The 22,449-nt window shown below is 34.5% G+C and overlaps 1 protein-coding gene across 4 annotated transcripts in view; it reads right to left on the bottom strand.

Moving 5' to 3' along the window:
* The window catches only part of CFAP299 (cilia and flagella associated protein 299), a 601,366-nt gene that overhangs the window by 6,562 nt on the left and 572,355 nt on the right, over window positions 1-22,449 (bottom strand). For 3 of the 4 annotated variants that reach the window (XM_060654789.3, XM_060654790.3, XM_078445990.2), the window contains exons 5-6: window positions 20,857-20,986; window positions 2,157-4,285 (exon numbers count right to left, since the gene is read on the bottom strand). In XM_060654789.3, coding sequence (XP_060510772.1) covers window positions 4,190-4,285; window positions 20,857-20,986 — 226 coding nt within the window. In that variant the 3' untranslated portion in view covers window positions 2,157-4,189. Of the gene's footprint in view, window positions 1-2,156; window positions 4,286-20,856; window positions 20,987-22,449 lie in introns of those variants that run through there. The other variant, XM_078445989.1, reaches the window with a different exon arrangement.

Below are 22,449 nucleotides of genomic sequence, written 5' to 3'. Positions count from 1 at the left end.
AGGAAAGGAAAGATGGAAGGAAGTTGTGTGTCTGTTGAAAGGCAGTTCTGTTGGAAGAGAAAAATGATGCACTGAGGAACACAATAATGAGATAGAGCAGTAGTTCCCATAGTGTTCAACTCTGATTATGATTATATGATTTTTCCTAGGATTCAGACATATTCCTTTCTTTAGCTCTGGGAGACACCTCCATGTTTTTATAACAAAGATTCAAATTGGATTTCTGTCACTTGCAAGCAGAGTCTTGGATAATACACTTAAACTGTCATTTGGAGAAAATTACACTTAACTTACAAAGCTATTCTATTCAGCTGAGGGAGTCTATAAATAGATTAGAAAAACAGCAAGGGAAATCATAGATGTTTTGGATTTTGAAGAGACCTTCAAGAGCCAGAATCTGGAGAGATAAAGTGATTTGGCCAATTACCATCATCAGTTTGCCAAATAGTCTGGTTCTTAATGCTCTTTACTTTTTATTGCATTGCTCAATTTCTTGTTTCATTTCCTTTTGGTCGGCTTGCTCATTCTTTGGTCCTGTGTCTTTGGCGCACTGCTCTTCTGCTGATTCTCACATACATTTCACATATTCCCTTTCTTTGGCCCTGCATTTCACTGTTAGTGTCAGGTTAAATTACTTTCTTAGTGTATCCTGTACTCAAACATAACAGTTCTCTAATTGTTCTCTATTCTTTACTGGGTTTAAGTCACCTTAATGAGCTTCCATGAAGGGAATTTCTAGTCTCCAATAATTGCATTAATTTGACGTTAGAACTGTGACCTCAGAGCAAAATAAGACATGAGAAATATACTCGATACAGTCAGATGCCACTTAAATATTTATAGGTGTTGTGACTCTGCTGATAGAAAGAATATGAAAACAATGCAAAAACAGAATGAAACCTTACATAGATTCACTGAATTTCAGTTGACCTGGGTGGATGCTGCAAACTCAAAGCAGACTGTAAAATCAGGTACAACAATATGTGAATCCAAGGCTCTTATACAGCAAGGCAACCCACATTTGAAAGGCATGACATTGGAACCCTCAGAGGTCTAGACGTGGCTTAGCATTGGCTGAAAGGGTCTAATCATGAGAAAAATATCCTGGATATTTTTGGTCTACATCCCAAGGTAAGGGGTGAATCGTAGCCCTACAGAATTCATGGTTGAGGTCTTATCCCCCAGTCCCTCAGAATGTGACTGTACTTTGAGACAGCCTTTGAAAGAGATAAATTAAGATGGGGTCATTAGGGTGGACTCTAATCCAATCTGGTGTTCTCATAAGACGAAATTTTGCTATGTGAACAGACACCAGAGATACCTGCACAGATGAGACCATGAGAAGAAATAGCAAGAAAGATGCCATCTGCAAGTAAAGAGAGAGGCCTCAGCATAAATCAAACCTGCTGACACCTTAATCTTGGTTCCAGTCTCTGGAAATTTAAGAAAATAAATTTATGTTGTTTCAACCACCCAATCTCTGGTATTTTGTTAAGGCAGCCCTAGCAAATGAACACATCCCATAATCCAACTCAAATCTCCATGCAGTACTTACTAGAAGTAAATTCAGTTCAGAAGCTAATGTAAAAAATTATTTGTGATGAAATAATTGATTTTTTAGAGTCTTAGACCTTGGGATTAATGATAGGAATAGTCTGTAAATATATTAAGTATTTTAAATATTTTATAAATACCCATACTTAAAAATATTTAAAGTAGTTAAAACATTTATGAAACACTGGCATATACTCTCCAATTTAAATTGTGATATTTGAATAATTAATTTAGACATGATTTCAATTAAGTTTTATAAATTTACAAACCATACTGAAACTTTTAAGAGAACATGAGTCTTTATATTTATACATTTAAATTATTAAACTTACAAGAGTTATGTATATGTATATGAAAGATTATTTGCTAGTTAAATTTTGAAATAATTAGAAAATTGAATGTAATGGAGATCACAAATAAAATTTATAATATTTAAAGAAATTTAATTAAACTATAAAAGAACTCATAAAATGACAGTAAAAATTTCATTGTCTATAGATAGAACAATAAAATTTATACAAATACTTAGAATATAAGTAACTAGAGTTTTGAATTTATAAATGTAATAAATCAAATACTTTATTTCAAAATAATCTCAGAATTACAAAAATAGTATAGCACAAAGACCTTTTCCCCCCGAAATATTTATAAATAATTTGCTGACATGATGCCTGTTGACTCCCAAATGCTTTAGTGTAATTTCCCAAAATCAAGGATATTTTCTCATATAACCATAACATAATCATCAAAAGTAGGACATAGACATTTTACATTACTACATTTTACATTATTCATCTTCAGAAGAATTCGAATTTCACCAATTGTCCCCAAATCCCCTTTATAGGATAAGAATGTAATTCAGAATCATGGGTTGCATTTGATGATCACGTGTCTCTAGTTTCCTTCAATCTGAGACAGTTTCTCAGTTTTCTGTTTTCAAGAACTTGACTCCTTGAAGATCTCAGGCCAGTTATTTTGAATAATGTCCACAGATTTTTTTTTTTCCCTGAGTTTTCTCTTGGTTATATTCAGGTTATGTAAATTTGGCAGGATTATTACAAAAGTGATGAGGAGTTCCTGTGTTCATATTATTTGGTGGGGAACAAATTCAGTTTGCCTCATTACTAAACACATTCTCTTTGATCACTTTTTGAAAGTGGTGTCTTCCAGGTTTTTCCATCATTCCCTCTATAACTAATACATGTTTTGTGGGAGATACTATGTAAATATCCTTTTCTTCATCAAACTTTGCTTTTATTCCTTTCTGTGGATCCTTATGGGCTCATAATTTCCTGCTTTCTGTTGTTTTCATTATTTTGATGCCCAACCTTTCTCAGGTTTGGCCAATGGGAACGTTTCCAAGGTGGATTCATTATTCTTTTGACAAATCCCCTTCATTTTTCAAGAACTTCTTTGATTTCTGGTACAAAAAAAAATATTCTAGCTTTTGTATTTTGCCTGTCTCAGCCCAGGACATTTTCCCAAGAATCACTATTTCCTTTTGGTAGAAAATGGTGGTGACAAACTAAGATCTGGGTACTATATGGGCTCATCCATATAGGGTGTTGTTGCTTTGAGGCCCTCTCTTTGAACTGAGTGAGGGAAGATGTATATGTACATACATTAGCATACATTCTGTATCTGTTGTATATATTGAAAATGATAAGATCACCCCAAAATATCCCATTCTAATTTAACACCACTCTACTCATTCTGAATGGATCTACCATCTCATGTCGGGCCATCAGTTTCCTGCTGAATACACCTTGCTCACCCCATTGGAACTCTGACACTCTGCTCTGGGCTTTCCCATTCCCACATAGTGAGCAGACTTCTACCTTGCTTGGCCCAGCTGATTGCCTTAGTACTAGGTTGTTTAGAATGGGAAGAAAATAGAAAGAAGAGGAAGAAACTAATATTAATTGTTAAACCACAAGTGACCTCTGAATAATATCTTTTCTGCACAAAAGCCACCTGCAAGGGCACATGAGGAAAGCATGCTTTTCTCTAATGAAGTCCTCACTTCTCTAAAATCTTTCAGTTTCTCTTAGATTTCATTGTCATGGGGTTCATATTGTCCAGGCACATAAACATATCAAACACTTCATTCATTTTATACATCATGTCATGGGACATTTCAGAATTTATTTACTCATTTAGGTCTATTGAAAACTTTGTATTTATATTTTTTTACTCTTGTTCTTCAATTTCAGACCTCTTATCGATATTCAACAAAGTTAGTAGACAGCACTGCCACATGGTATGGGTTTTGGTCCACTATATTTGGCAACAGTAGGACCTGGAACATTTTTGTTTTGGAAGATCTGAGTTACAATATAGTCACTAATTACTATATCTTTAAAGTAGCAAGAAGATTCTCTCCCATGAACTGTTGCAGTCAGCTTCAGTATTTAGGGTAAAAAATTTAAAAAAAAACAAACCTCAAATGGGATTAATATCTATACCACACAAAGATAGTCAAGATTATGGTTTTCTTTCTAATTTCTTTATCAACTTTTATTAGTCTAATTTGCCTTCCAGCTACAGAGCTCATTTATTATTCTAATTTGCTTCTGGTTACAGCATTCATTTAAATTTAGCAAGCCCATTAGGGGGCCATCTAACATGTTGGTAGTTAAGTCTTTCTTCTGGAAATGTGGTCAAAAATGACAGCTTGAATGTAGAGGTCTGTCTGGATAGGGATTCTAGTAGAGTTGTCACCTGGGGGAACCTAAAATATATAAATCATATTGTCAATCAGTCCAGTCCATACAGATGATGGGCATTAAATGAATTTTCTTCTTGCTTCAATGTTATAGTAAACAGAACAAAAAGTGCTATGGCCATGGAGACATTTTCGTGTTTCCTCTCAGATTCTTTTTCTTGAGAGTAGTGATAATTCAATCAGAAACTTTGAGTCCCTGGGCTGTGACATTGCTGAAAATATCTAGGGTCAAAACTGTCTCCAAGGCTCATGCTTGTCTAGACTCTACTAAACCCCAAGGGTCACTAACTCTGTAGAATTTCCAGTGAAGGACTTTGTAAACGCATGTGATCACAAGTTAATAAAGCTAAAAGAATCCTATCCTAATTTCAAAGATTATCCAATAAAAAATGAACTCAAGTTTGGAATTGATTCAGACTAGTGGAAGTACCTGACCATAGTGGGTTTAATGAAAAGCTTCTGCTCTGTTTTAAAAACTATCTGAACTGCTTTTCCCCGCCTTCAAATTATAATCTGTGAAAAAAGATTTGCTCCTTTTACCTTATTCAGGATAGTCTGATAGTCAGGCTTCTACAGGGCTCCTGTGGGAACGAGTATTCACTAATGTGGTATTGATAAGAGAGAAGAGAGAGATTCTGAAAGAGTTGGTAATATCTACAATTAGAAAATATTATTCAATGCACAAAAGAATGAAGTTACTTGCTCTTTCTTATTATAGGAAGAGATGATAAGACATTTAGATGTGGGACTGGAGGAAAGTTTTGGTCTTGCCTTGTTTTTGTGGTACTAATTTCTTGTGCTAGAGAAAAAATATATTGGACCCATCTCTTATTAAGTAGAGTCAGCAAAACTGTCAAGACTGAAATGGGCAAATAAAAATAGTGGGTGTCCTGAGTGACTCACCCAGCCAAGTTTTTTCTGCCTTTAATTATTTTTTGTGTTATTTTACAACTCTTTAAGATGTGGAAAACTTGACATAATGCAAAATATTCTTGTCTAAAAAGATGCAAATTAATTGTATCCAGTAGAATTCAATTAAGTAGTCCCTTGCATTGAGTCCTATTTTGCATCTATTTGTAAATTAACTTCAGTTTTTCTTATTCCCTATATATGTTTTGCTCTTAGAATTCTCCTCTGAATTGCTTGCAATTTCCTACTGGTTCCTTCTGTAATTAGTAAATTAAATAAAATAGTTGGCACATTCATTTCATATCCGTATGAGAGTCATATCATTTTTATATGAGAGTTATATCCTTTTAAGAAAAATTATTTCGGAAACTACAATGCCCAGTGGATTCACCTGATGGCTGAGGAACCTGTATTGTTAGAGGAGTGCCGTACCTCATGCATGACATAAGTCAGGGCATTTCTTGGCTCCAAGAGGTAAATTCTCTGTTGTAACAGAACTTTCACTTTGCTGATCCTCTATTTCTTTACATATTTTCCATTTTACTACTTTTGTGTTTTGTTTTTGTTTTTGGAACTTTTACAATCAATAAATTATTCCCTACTGGTGACAGTAGTGATTCAGAATTGGGATTTGTGGCCAAAATTTTGTGATCTCTGTAAATGGAGTAATAGATCATAGAGATTTATTCTTTCTTGGATGTAAGACAACAGAGAATCTGATTTATTAGTATTTTATCTTCTTTGTCTACTTGTGTATTTTGAGCTCAAATTAAGAATCTGGTGCTTATCAGGAAAGGAAACAACTTTTTGATATATGGACTGATAATTTTTTTGTTTACTTTTGGCCTGTGGCTAATGTTAAAATTCCAGGAAAATGAGGAAATCAAAGTTTTGATACTTGATATATGCTATATGTAAAAGGTTATTCTTATAGAAACTCAGAAATGTTTCAGACATTTAAGTTCATGCAGTTAAGGTAAATTTTTGGCAAATTGGACGAGTCTAATGATCTTGGTATAAAAAAAATCTTGTAGTCTGACTTATCAGTGTTGGGTGTAATATAAGCTTACATTCTATTCTGCTTGGGTTTGCTTTTCTTAAATTTATTCAGGTATACTGATCAAATAAGCTAACATTATTCCTACACAATATTTAAGATAATGAAAAATGTAAATTTGTATTCAACAAAATCAAATCATTATTCTGATAACTTTATTTCAATGGTAATTAGGTTTTATTTTTAGTATGTCAGCTAGAAATTAATTCCCAAGATCTTTATAGGTAACATAAAACCTTGGCCTGCTATTAAGTTGAATTATATAATGAATATTCATTTGATATCTAGATAATTTCTAAGATAGAATACTGATCATTTAATGCCTAATTATTAGGCATCATTTTACATTTATATACTTTTGCTTATATCTCATGAAACATTCCCATTTTGTCTCTTTAAAAAGGTAGGTATGTGGCTGAAAAAAGTTGCAACATAAACTTGGCTTTCTGTTAAAATGCTTTTGGAAGAGAGACCATTGTTAATTTTCTACCTCTAGTTTTCTCTATGAAATAGAAGTTACTTTACACTATATATTAACTAACTTGAATTTAAATTAAAAAAAGATGTTCTACACACACAATATTGCCATTGACAAATACATAATTTTATTATTTCCTTTCAAAAAAAAAACCCAACAAATAAAGCTGATAGGAATAACAACAGAAGAAATAGAAGTTACTTTGGTTAAAAGTTTCAATTAATATGAATGATTGAGTTTACACTGAGTAATAGGGACAGACTAATACCACTGTCTATGGGCTTTTGTATTCCAAAGAGAAAGTAGTTTTGTCTTATAGAGGAGGTTTTATAGTAGTGGTTTTATATATACTTATACACTGTATAAATATATGCTGTAGTGTTTTTCAGGCCTTATTTTTTTCTTTTTGCTCCTTTTCAGAACCCCTATACAATCTTGAGACTTACTGAGGACTCCAAAGAACTTTTATGTGGGTTATAACCAACATATTGGAAGTTGAAATTGAGAAATTTTAAAATACTTACTGATTCACTTGATGAGAGCAACGATGAATGTGAATTAAAATGTTAACAGAAATAACATCTTAATATTAATATAAAAATTATTTTGAACTACTGGATACACTGAGAATTGCTTTGATAGAAAAATCAAAATAAAGGGAAAATTTGGAGATAAAATTTACTTGCCTTGGTTTATAGTCCTTGAGTTTGTAAAGAAGTGATGAAATGTACTAAAATTTTAGTAATGCTTGCCTTATCTTGGTGGGCTTGCTTTCTTTATTTACTGGTTCATTCCTTTGCCTACTATACAAAAGATTTTTTTTTCTTTTTGACCTTCTGTGTCATCTCTAGGTAGCAAATATTCTGCATCTTATAAGAATATTTTCCTGTGCTTTATATTGAATTTATTACATTCTTGATTAAGAAAAAGAAAGAAAAGAACAAAGAACAAAAATTCCTCACTTATAAAAAATAAGGTCTTTACAATCATTTTAATGTCCATATTTATTTAAAATGTTTTATTATTTTAAATGTTTATTTAATTAAATATATAACTCTGTATTATATGATCCTATCTTAATAAATGTCCAAATATCCTCTGACAATTTTTTTTCTAATTTTTGCTTTCCCATCATTGGATTCTAAGTATAGAAAAAATTAAACGAAACTTTACACCTACTTTATACTTACTTTCCATGACCATTTAGTTATTTGCATAGGTTCCATTAGAAGCTGTTAATTTTTTTTTTTTAATCAGGGTGTAATTGTACAAATGGAAAAACCAAGGTTTTGCCTGCAATGCCGCATTTGAAAATAATGCTCACTTAATCAGGTAGGAACAGCCATTCTTCAGGGATTAAGTTTGACTTTACTTATGGAAGCAATGCCTACAAAGCCCTGGCCTACTTCTTGGCTTAGAAAGTCTAAGAATATTATATATTAAGTAGATATAACCTTAGTATATTTGGGGGACCTTGAGAAAATAGGAATTTACCCAAATGTATAGGTATTTCAGGTGAAATACGGTGGAGAGCATTTCTTGGGCTTGGTTTCCTAGCCTCAGGTCAACAAATAATAGAGGGTTTTAAAAACCCAATTTGAGATTCCTTATGAAAATTTCCAGACACAATTTAATTTAGTATTTGTTCAAAGTTGTATGGTTTTAGAGTTTACAAAGGAAACTTAAGGTGTCCTATATGGTAAAATAACGCTTTCACTGCATTTATGTAAACAACCAGGCAAATCTAATGGCACCAGTCTTATTTTATAAGAATAATCATTCTTTGAATTTATTATGCTAAAAAGAGGAAAGGAGACTGTCAGAAAAAAGTTGAGAGAGACTCCGAAATGGGAAAAAAACAAATAGCAGCTATCATGACTACTCACTCATGTAGGTTTTCTCATCTTTAACTGGTATTACAAACCTGTAAGTTGTAGAAATCTGATAATAATGCAAATAATTCATGTCCATATAAATGCAAAGTAGTGTTCCTTAGAATGCACCTGATTTTTGCATTGATGTTGACAGGCCAGTTTTGTGTCTATTTGTAAATTCATTTCAGAATTTCTTATTCCCTTTTTACATCACTGCCCTTTGAATTCTTCTTCACACCAATCTTAACATTTTACTGGTCGCCATTAATTAATGAGTTAAAAATCTTTGACACATGTTTATTTTATGTCTATATGAGAATCACGATTCTACCTTCTTTTAAAAATTATTCCTTAACAACACATAATAAGAGTTCTAAAAACAATTTTACATATACAACAACAATAAATGATGCCATTGGTTGAGAAAATTCAGTACTTAGGAAAAACTCTGATTTCAAATTCACAGCACTGTAAGGAGCTGCTAAAAGACTTCTACCTGAAGGTCATTACTAGTTCCCAAGAGAGATGGGACTCCTAGCCAAATATAAAATAGAAGTAAAACAAGTTATTGGGATAAGGTCAACAGGTATAAATTACTGAGAAATAATACTTGATGGAACAACGTAAAAAGATTCCAATATCACTCCATAAAATCCTAGAAAAATTACAGATTTAAACAAGATATCAAGGAAACCATAAACTAATCTAGAAGGAAATTTAGGTCAATATTTGTTTCAATCTTAACGTAGAAATCTTTTTAAATATAGAAACGCAGAAGAAATCAGAGAGGGAAATTAATAGTTTGAACTATAAAGTTTAAAGTAAAAAAGTTTAAAGTAAAGTTTATAAAAAACTTTATAAAAAAAGTAAAAAACTTTATAAAAAAAGTAAAAAAACTTTATAAAAAAGTAAAAAAAAAGTTTATAAAGTTTAAAGTAAAAAAAAAACCATTAAGTTAAAAAATAGATAACTAAAATATAATGTCACTAAAAAGTATGATAGCCAAAGGTTTCCTACCTTTTATATATAGAATACTTCAAATTCGATTTAAAAAAAAAAACCTTACTAAAACTCTATATAAAAGTGTGTAGAGGACAATAACAATTACAGAAGAAATATAATATGCTAACATGCATATGAAAATGTTCATCCCTAATAACAATAAAAAAGAAAATGAAAATAACTCCAAATAAAGGTGAACTATAAAATCAACAAGCTTAAAAAGTATGCAGAATAAATAGGGCATGGTGAATGGTCAGCCTTCAATAGTTTAGTAAACTGATATTGACTCATGCAAAGTAGTTTGCCAGTATCTCTATAAGGCTTTACTATATATGTATCTATCTTTTCATGAAACATTTTCCAAGTTAAGAATCCATCTTAAAGATTAAATCAGAAACTTGGTAATAGACAGTTGTTATTTAAACTTGGAGAGAAAAACAGAAACCAACCTAAATGTCCATAAATGGGAAATTCCTATGTAAATTATGACTACTTCATAGGAGAGAATATTATTTACATTGGTTTACAGCTTGTTTTTTCACTTAATGTATCTTGAACATTTACTCATACTAGGACCTCAACCTCACTAAATACAGCTTTATTCTTTTTTAAGACTCAGGTATATTATTTCACTGAGCTGATGTACCATAATTTATGTAACCATTGCCCAGTCATGGGCATATAGATTATTTCCAGCTTTGAACTATTGCAGGGAAAAATGATATTCTTTTAGGACGTCCACTGTTTCTAAGTTGATACACAAGGAAGCAATATTCATTCACTGAGCACCTATTCATTGGCACATTAAACACATTTTCTTATTTAATCTCCACAACAACCCTTTGTGAAACGGTTGTTTTTATAGATTTTACAGATGAGAAAATAGAGGTAGAAAAGTGCTCAGAGAGATTGAGCAATTTGTCCTAATCACAAAACTGATAAGACCTATTTAAGTCTTACTCATTTTCCCTATTTAGGCCCCTCTCAAAAGGCCTTTCCCTGCTTGAGTCCTGGTAGTTATTCCTGTCCCTTTCCTACTCCTCCTCTTGTTCTACCAGCCCCTTCCAACTGCTTCCATGTATTTTGGAGAGTCCTCAGGTCTTCAATTTTTAAGTGGAATTCATTAAAAGATTTATGATTTCAATATCCTAAACTATTATTATGCTACTTGGTGTGTATGACCATATGTGTTTTTTTGTTTGTTTGTTTGTTTGTTTAGCCAAATACATGAAATTTGTCAGACTTTTGAAATAAGTTGTATTTCCCAAAAGATTAAGAACCTAGCCTCTGGAGCAGCGTCATGTGCTCGTGAGGTAGTTTTCTGGGGTACCAAGTTGGGGCTACCATTTGTTTGTGTTTTACACTGAGATATCCCAGCCAGTAAAAACAATTGAGAAATTGTCAACATAAGATTTTCCACTCTTGCCAATGGCCTTGATCACTGTTCATGCTATTGTGTTCCATGTTCCAATAAACTTCGACATCCCTTACTCTGCTTTGGGATTTCAGTGCCTCAGAAACTCTAAGCATCTGCTGGGGTGGAGAATGGTTAAGAAGGAGCCATGGGAGTTGACGACTGGTTCAACTGTTGAGACCCAGAAGAAATCATGCTCCCTTTGAATTAGAAAAAATCCCTTAACTGTGGTTTTGCACCTGCAATGACTCCATGCCTGACTCATGGGTTTTCTGGTGTCTGTTTCTTTGTCATTAACTATCAGGTCTTTGAAATCATGGAGGAAACAATTCTTTTGTTCTTATTTATTCATTTCATTCAGCCAGGAACCTAACCTTCCACTCTTTCTAAGGCTTCTCATTCTAATTTGTGACAATAAATTTTGCAAAAAAGTGAGCGTGAATTGGGACTAAACCTCTCTTGTTCAAACTTCTCCTTTCTCACTTCCTTGCTGGTCTTATTATACCTTTGGTATAATGTTTGATTAGGCTGCCATTCTAGTTCGAAGCTTAAAGCAGCATTTTTTTCTTTGTCATGTATGTTTTATTGGGATATGTTCTTTTCACTGAAGATATTCAACTTGGAAGTGTTATCATTTATACTCTTATTACTAAGCACTAATATACAAACAATAATTCAAAATTTTATATTTAACCTTTTTCTTTCCTCCAGCTCACCTTTCTTGTCCTACACTTCATATATGAGTTCATACATTGGACACTTAACAACAATGTGCTTATCTCTGGGGGTTGTTCTGTAATACTGCATATAAAATTAAAATCAGTTTTTCAGGTCAAGAGGAGGGCATAGCATTTAAGTTTTAGGAGTTCTAATTCATAAAAGCTAAGCTCTGTTATGTAATTTTTAATGTATTCCTCAAGGCCATTGATTTTAGCAGCAGTTTGTTGAGTAAATACTTAATTTATATGTGGTAGACTTTCAGTTCAGGTATACCAGGTGATTGCCCAGGGGAGAAAATGTTTAAAAGCTTCTTAGTATGTGGGTGTTTTAGGGCTATAATCAACCAAACATTCAGTAATTTGGGCAGCAAAACCAGAAAGTTGGCAAGGCCTCAGCTTTACTTAATAACTGTGCCTGTGCCACAGTTAAAAAGGAACATTTACAAGAGGCCCCGGAGGAAAATCTAGGAGCCAGAAGAGTGGTGTTGGTAATTCAGTGTCCCTTGCTCTATTAATTCAAGTTTGCGTGGGGTTTGAGGGAACACTGTTGGAGACTTTGAGGAAACCATACCTTTGCTTAAACATATTCTATTCAGTATGGGTTGTTTGTTTGTTTGTTTGTTTTCCTTAAATGTCCAACAGGAAATATATCTGAACTCTGTAAAAGACAGATTGTAAAATTGTGAACCTTCACTAGGAGGGTGGAGCCTCAAGAGATTAAATTCGAATCATTTGCGGACAGCCTGTAGAAATGTTATGGGCCTCCATTTTGAGAGGAAGAATTTCAATCCTGTGACAGGCTCCCTCTCATTTTAATGCAGTCAGTGAACTGGGAGGGAGCATTAAGGAGGCAATTAACACCTTTCTTACTAACAGCAGCAAACACTTGGGTGGGTGTTGCTGGGAGGAACAGAACAGAGCAGAGCTGTGATAAAATACCACTATAATCTTCCTCTAGATTGACCAAACAAAAATATGTTTTTACTGGTAGGAGTTATTTTTAATCTTAAACTTTGTTCATATAGATATTATTTTGCTCATAGAAAAAGTAGAATGTCTTTTTTTAATCTGAATTAACATACCACGATGACCATACATTTACTTTAAAAAAATAATAAAAATAATAAAAATATTTTTCTCTTTCACCCATGGACATATCATGGTGGTAACATATCACCACTGCTCTGACACCCAATGTCACCACTCCAAAGTTCAGCGAAGAGCCCCCAGGTTTAATTCACCTACCAAGGAGGGAAAAGCACCAGAGTCAATTACTCTGGTAATTGCTAAAAATAGATTAGCTCTACATATGTTTCTAGTGCCTAAGATCCTAAAATATTTTAAAGTTAACCTCAAAAGTTTCCAGGATTATTTTTGGCCCTACTATTCATTTCTTTAGCAAATATTTAATATTCAATTTATTCATTCCACAGATGTTTACTGAGCATCTACCATATGCTAGCACTGGAGATACAACGGTAAAGTGACCAGAAATGTTCCTGCCCCATGTTTCAGTTTATGCTTTATGAGTTTCTGTAGCACATATTGATTCATTTGAGTTTCTGAACAAACCTACCTGACAAAGTGATTCTTGATGAGATAGTGATGGCAGCAGTTTATCCATGGAAGCATCTAGTGTGGTCAGTCATATTACTGTGGAGGTTATCCGGAAGTCTTTGGTATATGGTCTATACTTTCTAGTCTGCAGTCTCAGGAATGTGTAATTTAGGCTACTTAAAATTAAGACTGTTGAATTAAAACTTGTTTGGGGCGCCTGGGTGGCGCAGTCGGTTGGGCGTCCGACTTCAGCCAGGTCACGATCTCGCGGTCCGTGAGTTCGAGCCCCGCGTCAGGCTCTGGGCTGATGGCTCAGAGCCTGGAGCCTGATTCCGATTCTGTGTCTCCCTCTCTCTCTGCCCCTCCCCCGTTCATGCTCTGTCTCTCTCTGTCCCAAAAAATAAATAAAAAAACGTTGAAAAAAAAAATTAAAAAAAAAAAAATAAAAAAAAAAACAAAAAAAAAACCCACAAAACTTGTTTTAGAGGAGCAAAGTTTGATTACTTTATGGACATACAGTAAGGTGAAACCAACAGCTCATGAAGTATTACTAATTTACTAATAAAAGAACAATGGATATGGAATCCAGCTAATCTGTAGGATCACCTGAGGAAACATTTAAAAGTACGGATTCCTGAACCTTCCCACAGATCAGTTCAGTTTGAATCATTTGGGGTGCAGTCTAGGGCTCTGATTGGTCAGTGTGCGGAAAGGGAAAGGGGAAATCCTTTAATGAATTGACAGAAGTCGCTCCTAATGAAGCCATTGTGGGGTTGGACACTGATGAGGAGCACTTACGATAATAGTTTGCATTCCAAAGTAGCACATTTTTATGTTTGAGCAATTACAGTTTTCAAAAGGACAGGTCTGGATTAGGGGTGTCCTGTTGTACAGTGAGGAGTATTGATGTAAAAAGAGAAAATAAATACATTCTGCTAAGTCAATGTACAGTCTGCATTGCACGTGCCTTTCAAGTTCTGTGACACTCAGGATGGATCCAGAAAGGTTTATTCTACAACAATGTCTTTTGTTTCGCCAATATCCTACATCAAATAGAAGCCACACATTTCTAAGATATCTTAACATGTTTTTTGTTTGTTTGATGTTTACCAGCCATTTAGCAAGTGACTACACTCAAGTGTACTTTATTAGACATTAAGCAAAAATAATTAAAGGAGACTCTGTCCTATGAAATTTCATATTTTTCATACTGATTTTCTTTTGCACACCAAGGGAATTTAGCCCGCAGAAGAATAACATCCCCTCCTTTAAAAATTGTTTAATCATTTTCATACTCAGAAATTCTGATTCTAAGTCATGACTCAAATGGTACAGATTCTCACTGAACCGTGTAAAATGACAAACAAACAAACAAACAACAACTCCCCCCCTCCAAAAAAAAACCCTATTGGATTTGGCTTCTACTTAGAGTTCCATTTTCTCTCAGATTTTCTCTATTACTCTCCTTCCTGCACCTTGATCTCAACCCTGGTTGCACATTAGAATCATCTGGGGAGCTTCTGAAAGGTAGAGATGCCCAAGCCTTCCACTTGGACCAGTTAAATTAGAATCTTTGGAGGTGAGATCAGATGTTATGTATTCTAAAATTTCCTTGGTGATTCTGACAGCTGGTGCATGCTCACAACTCCTCTTTAACCCAAAGGGGCTCCTCTCCCTTCTCATGCAGCCCATGCCTGGTCCCTCCCCACCCATGTATATGAGGCTCTCTCCTATCAGAATATCTCTTCTATTCCAATCCTCACGTCCTCACCATACCCATCCCTTAAGATCCATTTCAGATGCTATCTCTTTCATTAACTCATTCTTGAATGCCTTAGAGCCAAAGTAAATTGTGCCTCCTCTCAACTCCTTAGAACTTTTTCTGTCCCTCTCAGCTCATTTGTTAGGTTGCCATTTCTGTGCATATTATATTTTCCCACCTACTCATCAATGAACCTGTAAGCTTTTTAAGGGCAAGAAACCCACCTTTCTGATTCATTTTTGAATCTCACAGTGCCCAGCAGTTACTCAGTAAACATCAGATTAGGAAAAGGAGGATGAATGGAAGGGATGCCTGGGTGGCTCAGTTGCATAAGCATCTGACTCTTGATTTTGGCTCAGGTCATGGTCTCGTGGTTTGTGAGATCAAGCCCTGCATCAGGCTCTGTGCTGACAGCACAGAGCTTGCTTGGGATTCTCTCTCTCTTCTTTTCTCTGCCCCTCCCCTGCACATTCTCTTCTCTCAAAATTAATAAATACATTAGAAAAAAGGAGGATGGAAGGAAAATTGAAAAGGCAACAGACTTACCAATGTTCATTAAGCTCACATTTTTCTCTATACTCGTCCAGCACTAGCTCATATTCTCTCTCTTTCCTGAAGGTTGGGGTGAAGTGAGACTTCTCAACTACTTTTTCCAAACATATGCATTCTCTAAGTTTTTTCTTTGCCTGAATGATCAGGAAGTTGCAATACTAAAAAGTTCAACTTAGAAACTTACTAACCACAGCAGGACCCCTACTCTAGGCCTCTTGGGTTTCACCTGGATTATTGTTATGCTGGCACCTTCTTTTTAGTTTGTCCTCCTTAGTCTGTCCTAATGTACACCCTCTCCTCCCTTTAAAACATAACTTTCATCCTGTTATTTTCCTATAAGAGCTTTGATGTATCCTCATTTCCTATCAAGTCCAGTCTGAGATTCTCATCAGCACTGCATTCAAGTCTTTCTATGCTTCATTCCCATGACAATCCTTCTTCAAGCCAATACATCAGTCAAATGGAACCAGTGAGGTTTTCCTCTGTCTGTTTTACCCCCATCAACCTTACCTTTGCTAACTGGGGTCACTCCTGGTATTGCCTGCCTCACCATCTCTGAGTTCAACTCCTAATCATTCTTCAAGTCCAATTAAAAGATTACCTCCTCTATTATCATCTAACCATCCCCAACCCTGTCCTCTATCATGCCCTCTCTACCGGCTCCTACCCCGGATCAATAATCATCTCTTCTTCCGTGGAATTCCCAGAGTATTTCTCTTTTTGCAAGATATCACTTTCTGCCTTATGCTTATATTTTTTAAAAGCATGTATTATTTTTCATATGTCTGCTTCCCTAAAAATATTATAAGCTTAATAAAGGGCAAGGGTTGAACTCTTGCTCATCTTTAGATCCCCTATGGTGTCTCATAGTATTTACATTTAAGCTCCATTATTAGTTTCTGCTAATAATGAACTATGTGACTTTGAGTAAGTAATTAAACGTGTTTGAGTCAATTTACTCATAAATTAAAAACATGTTTTAATTCAACAGTCTTAATTTGAGATAGTTTAAATTATATATTCCTGGGTTTGCACAAGAAAACTTGAAAACACATACCAAAATTAAAATTTCTGTATAACCTTTACAAAACCTAAAACTACGGTTGCAAGAGCTGTTTCTGCTGACAAACTCCTGCAGTTGTGTTTTCCCAGCTTATCTGGATTAATATGGAATGAGGTGGCTATTCCCATTCTGGTTATCATTGCTATCTCAAGTATCAGAGACATAATCTGCTTCCCAACTTTTAATTAGCGTAGGATTATTTTTGTGTGTTTGGAAGGAATCATTCAACCATTTATTCCATGAATACTTATTAAGTGTCTATTAACCAGGCATTTTTCCCGGTGATGGGCTCTCACATTTAGTGAATGGAAGAGGGGAGAGGAGAAAAGCTGGTGACATTATGAAGATTTTTCTTTTCTTTTTTTTTTTTAAATGTTTATTTATTTTTGAGACAGAGAGAGACAGAGCATGAACGGGGGAGGGTCAGAGAGAGAGGGAGACACAGAATCCGAAGCAGGCTCCAGGCTCTGAGCTGTCAGCACAGAGCCCGACGCGGGGCTCGAACTCACAGACCGTGAGATCATGACCTGAGCCGAAGTCGGAAGCTCAACCGACTGAGCCACCCAGGCACCCCAAGGAAGATTTTTCTTATTTTTAATTGTTTTATACAATCTGTCTCTCCAATTAGTAGATCAGGAAGGTTTTAGACCACCTAGGTTATTCTAAGACTCAAGGAAACTCTCTCATGGTTGATGCTTCCTAAAAGGAAAACAAAAATGCCTATTTTTTTTTCATTTGTCCAGATAATGTAGGGAGTGAGTGCAAAGTGCTTCCACTCAATCCTTCTAAAGATAATACGCTGGAAACATTTTGGTGGGTGTGAATCACTCAGACAAGCATTCTTCACTCAAAAATAGAAACTAACTTTATTTGTTCCAGATGTTATACAGCTGCAGGGAAGTTAAAGCCAGTGGTCCTGTTTTCAATGCAACCAAACTCTTATTGCATTTGGAATTTCTTAACCAATGAACTCATATTACTTGTTCTAAGATCTGCACAATTTTCTTTTTTCCACTGTTACCGTTCACAAACAACTATGTTTCGTGGGAACCACTTTTCAGAATTAATGAGTCTACATCTGTCTTGTGCAAAGACATCCTGTTTATCACAATTTCCACCTTTCATTTATCTTGACCTTTAAAAATTTTAAGCATAAAATATTGCAAAGAGATCATCTGAAGGAAAGGAAAAGGAGAGTTGAGTTGTATTGTTCTTACAATATTTTAGAGCACATTTTGGAGTTATAAGTTATGGTGTTTATTTTAGCAAGAATTTCAAATAAAATTATTCATAACAATGTTGAGTATAAAAATGCATCTTATCATTGTGCATTTGTAATTTAAAAAAACTTGACAACTTATTTTTTGATTCTCCTGTAGGCGTGTCTACAACAGATACTGTATGGGTGCACATAGGAGAGGTACATGATAATTTCATATCTAATCCATAAAAATCAAAATATATTTGAGAACGCTTATGTTTGAAAACAGGAGTGTTAGATCTCTTGAGATTATTGTCTTTTTATGGAGAAGCTTTTCTCAAATTGTGGTTCATAGATCATCTGTAGCAGAATCTCACTGGCTGCCTGTGAAAATATGTATGTCTGGGACCAGTGGAGTCAGAATCTCCAAGAACTGGGGCTGTAGAGGGACCCTAGAGATCAGGGAACAGCAACAACAACACTCACATCTTCCATTATGAACTAGAAAATCCTGAGAAGTTAAGTGAATTTCTCAAGGTCAGTCAGTCAGTTAACAGTAAAGTAAGGCATAGAATTTTGCTTATTGATGCTGAAACCAGCATTCTTTTCCATTAGGTCATCTATTAATTTTTATCTTCAAAGAGATAAAATCAATATAAAAATTAAATACATATAAGTATCTAAATATTATCAGGTGTCCCACCAATAATTTTTTTATAATTAATTCTTTTAGTAATTCCTTCTTCTCATCACTAATTAACTAAACCCTTGTTCTTTCTCCAGGATTTGGAAATACCTTTCCTTCAGACTCATCATGAATCTTTTGAATTATAGTCAAATTATAATCAAAACCTTCCTCCCCCAAAGAGGAAAATGTTGTATTTCATGTATTGCTGACTAAATCTTTGAAGTATCATGATTAATTATTTAGGAAATGAGTGTTTTAGTTAAGTTATTTAAACCATGTTCAAATAACAATTTGTATTCAATAATGATTCCACAAAGACTATAAAAACTATAATTCATGACATACATTCTTGAAGTATATATATGCTGTTAGTTAAAACAGAGCCTTAAAGTTTAAAGTAGTTTAAGTGTGATATCATTCAAAACTGATTCAAAAATTTACTTCACACATCTTAATGAAGCTGTTAATAATTTTATATCTTTAGCCCTCTCAAAGTCTCTGCAGATGTAATTTATTAAGTTTCCTGTACTTTGCCTCAATTTTGACACTCATTTGTGATAAGGAAAGGGTCACCACTAGAGAGAAGATGTGTTGGTATTCATAAATTCATACTAAATATGGCCCCAATGATTTTCAAGTTCAGTCCTTCATTTTACTAATGAGAAACCTGAGACCAAAGGGGAAAAGAAAAAAAGGAGTAGTGTTCTTTTTTTTTTTTTACTTTTATTTATTTAAGTAATCCCTATATCCCATGTGGGGTCTGAACTCACAACCCGAAGATCAAATGTTTTATGCTCCTCCTATTGAGACAGCCAGGCACCACAAGAGAAGTGTTCTCTTGAAGGAGATAGTGTTGTATCAGAAATGCTAGCTGTCTACCCAAACCTCTTTTCTCCCTTTTCCAGAACTTCTGATTTCAGCTAAGTGTTTGACCACCCGAATAAAGATTCCATTTCCCAGCCTTCCATGCAGATAGATATGGCCATGTGACTAAGCTCTTGCCATGGAACATAAGTGACCCTTTGTGAAGTAGCTTTTGGAAAACTTCCTTAAAAGGTACTGTGGGGGGGGTGGGGAAGGGGGGATGTCCTTTGTACCTTTAAACTCCTTCCATGAATTCTGTCTGGGATGTGGTTGTTTTGGCTGGATTTCTGTTTTGGCCCATGAGGATGAGGTCCACCTTTGCCTATAGACTGTGGAGCTGCCATTTTAGATTTGGAGTCACACTATCTACACTCACACTTAAGAGAGAAAGAAGCTTCTATTCTGTTTAAGTCACTGTGTTGGGGTTTCTGATATTTGGAGCTATATCTGATTGCAGACAACAATCCATTTCTTACTACAAAATTTCATTTATTCATTCTTTGAGCAATTTTTTTAGCATTCTTTGAGTTATTGGGCAATTTTTATGAGCAAGAACTTACACTAAGTAGATATGAAACAAAAATAATTTTGTTTTTTCAATTTTAAATTTCTAAGAAGTCTTGGAAAAGTTTTTAGAACCAGACTCCCACTTTCCTTTGGTCCATCCTTGCCCTTATCCTAGGCATATCATACAATTCCTATTTCTTTCACTATGAAGGATTATTTTTCTTGACTTGGATTTTAGACTGATGCTGTCATGTGAATAACATGTTTTCCAGAAGTTACAAACAAAATGCCTAAGCAACTCAAGCACAAATGACTTTAAGTTTTAACCTTCACCTCCAAACATATGATGAGCCATGATTAAAAGTATGATGCAAACAGTCTTTGAAAATATATAAATATTTTTCCTTGAACAAATTCAAAATACCATGGGACATGTCTTTAAAATATTCAAATAAAATATATTTTCTAAGTTACCACTTAGAAATACACTAAGGGCAATACTGTTTTCAGTGTTAGTCACATACAAAAAGGGACGTTAAAATTCTGGGAACATTTGTGAGGTGAGAGTCTCCCTTCTGTAAATGATTCATCTATCCATTTAGAGCAAAAAGTACTGGATATCCCTAGGATCAGAGCACACAAATGCATTGCTCACTGGCTCCCTGATCTAATTTTGCTGGTAGGCACAAAGAAGCATTCTCACTTGTGAATTCTATTTAAATTCTCTCAAACTCTTCCTTATTGAGTTTCGAAAATTTATTAAATTTGAAGGGTTTTTTTCTTTAAGAATAATGCATGCTCTACATTTCAACATAGTCTTTTATTTCTAGATTCAAATACTGAAGAATGTCAAAAATTTAATAGATTTTTTAATAATGGAAGAAATGCAACAAAATTTGGAGAGATATATAAATGTAAAAGCAGTCTTACCTTTGGATCCACATTGAGAATTTTTCTGTCTCTTTTGTATTTGAAAAGTAAGCCTTCTAGATTATCAGCAATCACTTGATAATTGGGAGTTGAATTCCAAACAGCAATATGACTATCCCAGTTGTAAAAGCTAGAAAAATAAATATCTATTAGAAATGTATATGTATGATACAATAAATTGACAAATATATTTGAGAAAATATTTGAGGCAATTCAGTTTCAAGATAAATGAACTTGATCATAGTTTGTATAGCCATGGAAGACACATGTGTCATTAAAATTCTTGCAGAAGAGGGGGGCCTGGTAGCTCAGTTGGTTAAGCATCTGACTCTTGATCTTGGCTCAGGCTATGTTCTCACAGTTTGTGGGATTGAGCTCCACATCGGGCTCTGCACTGACAGTGTGGAGCCTGCCTAGGATTCTCTCTTCCTCTCCATCTGCCCCTCCCCTGCTTACACTCTCTCTCTCAAAAATAAATAAATTAAAAAGATAAAATTCTTGCAGAAAAGATTAGGCTGGGCTATTCTCAAATTATTTGAATACATATTTATGACTATTTTGTGTAATATCCTCATTTGGACACTCTAGGCATTAGGTTCCTATTCCAGTATTATATTTCCTAGGAAGTCGTGGAGAAAATTGACGCATTCTGAATCTACTTCTTCCAGCTCAGATTCTTCAGGGTCTTAAGAGTATTCAGGGTATTAAGAGACTGTTTACTGGAAGGAAAGGCAGGCTAAGTCACCTCTTTTCATTCAAAACAAATTAATTCATTTCTTTCAGGCTTTATTTTTTAATAATATGTTTCCCAGGGAGCGAGGAAACTCTGCGAGTTTGAGAGGTTACCATAGGCCAGACATGATGTGATGTATTCTATCATAACACCCATATGAAGCTGCTCTCATTTCACAGACAAGGCAAATAGACTAGGAGGTCAGCTGGCATGGCTGAAGCCCTGTAACGAATACATCATAGGACTAATATTTCAACCCAGATCTGTGTTTCAAAGCACATGTGTGTTCTTTCTACTGCTCAACATTGCATACATTTTATCCTATTCCTATTTTTTGTGCCTGATCTATGGAAACCTCCCACTTTTTTTTTTTTATGTCTTGCTTTATACCTATTTGTCAAAAATTAATGTTACTTAAGATGAGTTGTAAGAATTCTCAATATATTAATTTCACAGATCTTATTCCTATTAACACAATTCTAACAGTATGTTAGTATGTTCAAATGTTAACTTGTTTCTCATATGTCTAATATTATCCTGTATCTGTGTTGTTTTGCCCTTTATTATTCCCTTTACTCATTGATTAAACGCACTCTGAATGTGTTCTGAGGCATTAATTTTTGTGCTATCACCTGAAAATGTAATGTTTACCCTCAAATTTTTCACTACTTAGAAAGGACTCACTACATCGATCATATATTTATATGATTGATTGCATAGTAATTAGAACCATTTTCTCTCTTCCCCTACTACTTTTTCTATGGCCAAGACACAGGAATACTTGCCCTTTCTGAAGCACAGAGTTAGGAAAAGTGGTTTTCTAACTATCTTTGTGTGCTGTCTGTCCTCCCCAAGAGAGC

Source organism: Panthera onca, chromosome B1 (assembly GCF_046562875.1).
Source record: "Panthera onca isolate mPanOnc1 chromosome B1, mPanOnc1 haplotype 2, whole genome shotgun sequence".
NCBI lineage: Eukaryota > Metazoa > Chordata > Mammalia > Carnivora > Felidae > Panthera > Panthera onca.
This window is presented reverse-complemented; position numbering and strand designations above follow the sequence as displayed.